Raw genomic sequence first — 3,130 nt, 5'->3', positions numbered from 1 at the left:
GTCTTCCCCGTCCCCCCCCCCCCCACCAATAGCCTTTTGTCATCACTTAGCTACTGATTGTGCCCCCATGGCTTGACATTGGAGGGTTAAATGAGGTGTGGAGTCCGCCACAACTTTTAACCCTCTCCCCAGATGTTCTTTGCCTCTATGTGGCCCTGGGGCTTTTATCTTAATCCCTCCTACCCTACCTTTCCTCTCCATCCTCTTTTTTTTTTTTTTTTAATATACTTATTTTGCTATTGGGGGAGGGGAATATCAAATGAACAAGATCACTTTTAAATGGTAGTTTTTATAAAATGTTATAAACTTGTATCTTTTTACCATTAAAGTGCAGTGTATGTTCCTTCGTGATATATTTAGGATATTTAAATAAAAAGAAAATGGGGCTTTTGTACATACTATCTCCTCTTTGGGAAGAATATCCTTGGGAGGAGCTTTTTCACTGGGGCCGAAGTAGTTTTCTTTTTTTCCACCAAGTGTAACCAACCACCCCACGACTTCCAGCACCCTGTAAGCTCCCCTTTGCAGAAGCAACAAGTAGAATAAATACAGGATATCAGTTCAGAATAAGGAAAAAAATAACATGCACAGCAGGACAGAATGAGGCCAGACACCAGCAAAGGCAGCGGTCCTCCAAGCATGGTCTCTAGGCCTCCTACGTCAGCATTACTTGAGGATTCAGTAGCCCACCCCAGCCCACTGCTGCTTCTCCCCAGGCAACCCATATCGTGCAGTCTGTTCTGCCCTTTAAGTTTGAGAACCTCTCCTTGCCCTCAGGTGGCAGGAGGAGGAATGCACAAGAGCTTTCCTGAGGCCCAGGCTCTACAGCCTGCTCTGGCCTTGGGGTAAAGCAAACTGACGCGTGTGCTCTGAGGTAAGACTCTTTATTGTATACGTGGGGGGTAGCCCCCACTTCTGAGGTAGGGAAGCAAGGTTGCCACAGAAGGTAGTCCCCTCTCGGGTGTCGCTCTAAGAATGAAGTATGGGTGACCACTCAGCAGTGGATTAGCCCCCTACCAAGCTGCTGACTGCGAGACCCCATGCCCCAATTCCCTCCATGCCAGAGAAGAGCCCTGCAGTGAGTGTCCCTCCCCACTTCAAAGAGGGGCGCCTTCTGCCTCTTGAAAGCGGGGGTTGACAGTAGTCGTGATGGCGCTCTTGTAGAGAGGATTGTTGTCCTGGGGAAAGAAGTTGGAAGTGATGAGGAAAAGTCCTAGGACTCCGATTTTATCTAGTCCTAAGAGGCCAGCCTAGAACTTGGGCAGGAGGACCCCAGGAGCTGATGGGAATTAGCAGAGGAGCCAGAGTAAGCCCACGGAGGGGGGCTAGGCCGGCAGCGGGGCGGCTAATTAGAACGAGTCAGGGTGGAGGGTGCGACGGTGAGGCAGAAAGCAAAGCCCACCTAACCAGGGGAAGCAAGGAAAACCCCACCCAGTGGGGTAGCGGGCAGCCTCACCTGCTTCCACTGGAGCTGCTGCTGCTCCTTTTCAAAACGGCTGTATTCTCGGCGGTCATAGATTTCCACTGAGAGCCGATAAGCCAGGACCAGTCCCAGTCCCACGACCACGATGCCCCCCACACAGCCCAGCACGATGATTTGGGTGTGGTCTGACCCCTCTATGGGAAAGAAACAAGAGACGGCCTAGGAATTGATCACCAGTTACCCACAGCATGTCCAGCCTCATCCAGCCTCCCCAGACCTGCCTGTCACTGAAAACAAAGGGAACCTCCACAGGGTCCAAGGTTATCCCGGTGCTCAGGGCCTTAGCCTTGTCCGTTTGGTCCAGCACCTGCACTTCTGCCTGGATTCATTAGCTCTGCTTCAACCCCCAGCCTGACTTCCCATTGTCTTTACCTCCAGAGTTCTGAGGGCCTACCCATTAAACTTCCAGGGCCCCATCTGGCATGTCCACAGCATCCCTGCCCACTTACTTTCCAGGGGTCTCACTCTTAGCATGACCCTGCCTCCGGCTTCATCCTCTGCCAGGAAGAAGAAGAGCTGGTTGTCGTGGGTCCTCTCTTTGCACCAGCCATCATCCAGGATAGGGGCCAAAGCCAGAGTCACGTTGGCATGGGCACACGCCAGGCTGCAGTTCACGGCCAGAGGACCAGTCCCAAAGGCGCCACACTCCGCGCAGTCCCTGTCCAGCGGGTGCCAGTAAGTTACCAGCTGGACAGATGTCACCCAAACCACATGCAGAAAGAGCAGGTGGGCGGGAGGGGCTCAACGAGCCCTGTGCCCCTGTTCCAAGGCGCAAGGCTGAGGGCTCACCTGTGTCTCTCGCATGGCGTCTTGCAGCCTGAGCACTGACCACATAGGGCACCGTAATAGCCGTCCGAGCACTGGCAGCGGTTGCAGTTGCAGTATCCATGCCCACTGCACAGCCCTCCCTCGGGACTGACACAGTTGTCCGTGTCCCCGCTGCATTCGCATGCTCTGCCCGTGCGATTGGCGTGACAGTGACACACTCCACATTGGCAGCGGCCAAAGCCTGAGGCAGAGCCACGTGCAGGGTGACAGTCATACTCCCCACAGGCACTGGACATCACGTGCCGCCACAGGCTGCCTAGAGCTGACCTGTTCCTGTGCGTCCAGTTCCCTCTCAAGTGTGCCGGATACCCTCCAACCCCTACACCAGAATCTTTGATTCCTCCCCTTAGTGCAGAGAAGTTCCCAGAGCCTAAACACCCTTGGGGAAGCCACTCTGACCCCGTCCTTCTCCCCAAAGTCTCCAGGTACCTCCACAGAGGATTCCCTCATGTCGCTCACAGCTGGCATCATCACATTCGCACAGACGTCCAGAGCTCTGTCCACTGCAGGTGCAGCGTCCACACTGGCACCGTCCCCTCCCACTGCACAGGGGCCCTGTGCCATTGGGGGCTCGGCACCCAGATTCCAGATCCCAGGAGGACAGCTCAGCCTCAGAGCACTCACAGAGTCGACCCAGGTGGCCAGGGACACAGCTGGGAGGGGAAGGCAGGGGAGGGAAAGGGGAGTCATAGATTTTGACCATGCCTTGACCTGCCTTTCCCAGAATCCTCTAAACCCAAGATCTCAAGATAGTTGGAGAGCCACCAGCGGCTGACAGGAGGCCAGAATATAATGGAGCACCAAGGAGGAAAGAGGGGG

The 3,130-nt window shown here is 54.7% G+C and overlaps 1 protein-coding gene across 2 annotated transcripts in view; it reads right to left on the bottom strand.

The window, feature by feature from the left end:
* Positions 1–868: 868 nt before the first annotated feature.
* Positions 869–3,130, bottom strand: part of ITGB7 (integrin subunit beta 7) — a 15,780-nt gene continuing 13,518 nt past the window's right edge. For both annotated transcript variants that reach the window (XM_024736654.1, XM_024736656.1), the window contains exons 11-15: positions 2,741–2,964; positions 2,273–2,492; positions 1,933–2,141; positions 1,457–1,617; positions 869–1,178 (exon numbers count right to left, since the gene is read on the bottom strand). In XM_024736654.1, coding sequence (XP_024592422.1) covers positions 1,098–1,178; positions 1,457–1,617; positions 1,933–2,141; positions 2,273–2,492; positions 2,741–2,964 — 895 coding nt within the window. In that variant the 3' untranslated portion in view covers positions 869–1,097. The remainder of the gene's footprint in view (positions 1,179–1,456; positions 1,618–1,932; positions 2,142–2,272; positions 2,493–2,740; positions 2,965–3,130) is intronic.

Source organism: Neophocaena asiaeorientalis, unplaced genomic scaffold, assembly GCF_003031525.2.
Source record: "Neophocaena asiaeorientalis asiaeorientalis breed wild unplaced genomic scaffold, Neophocaena_asiaeorientalis_V1.1 scaffold134, whole genome shotgun sequence".
Classification (NCBI taxonomy): Eukaryota; Metazoa; Chordata; class Mammalia; order Artiodactyla; family Phocoenidae; genus Neophocaena; species Neophocaena asiaeorientalis.
The sequence above is the reverse complement of the archived record's forward strand: the minus strand, read 5'-3'. Positions and strand labels throughout refer to the sequence as shown.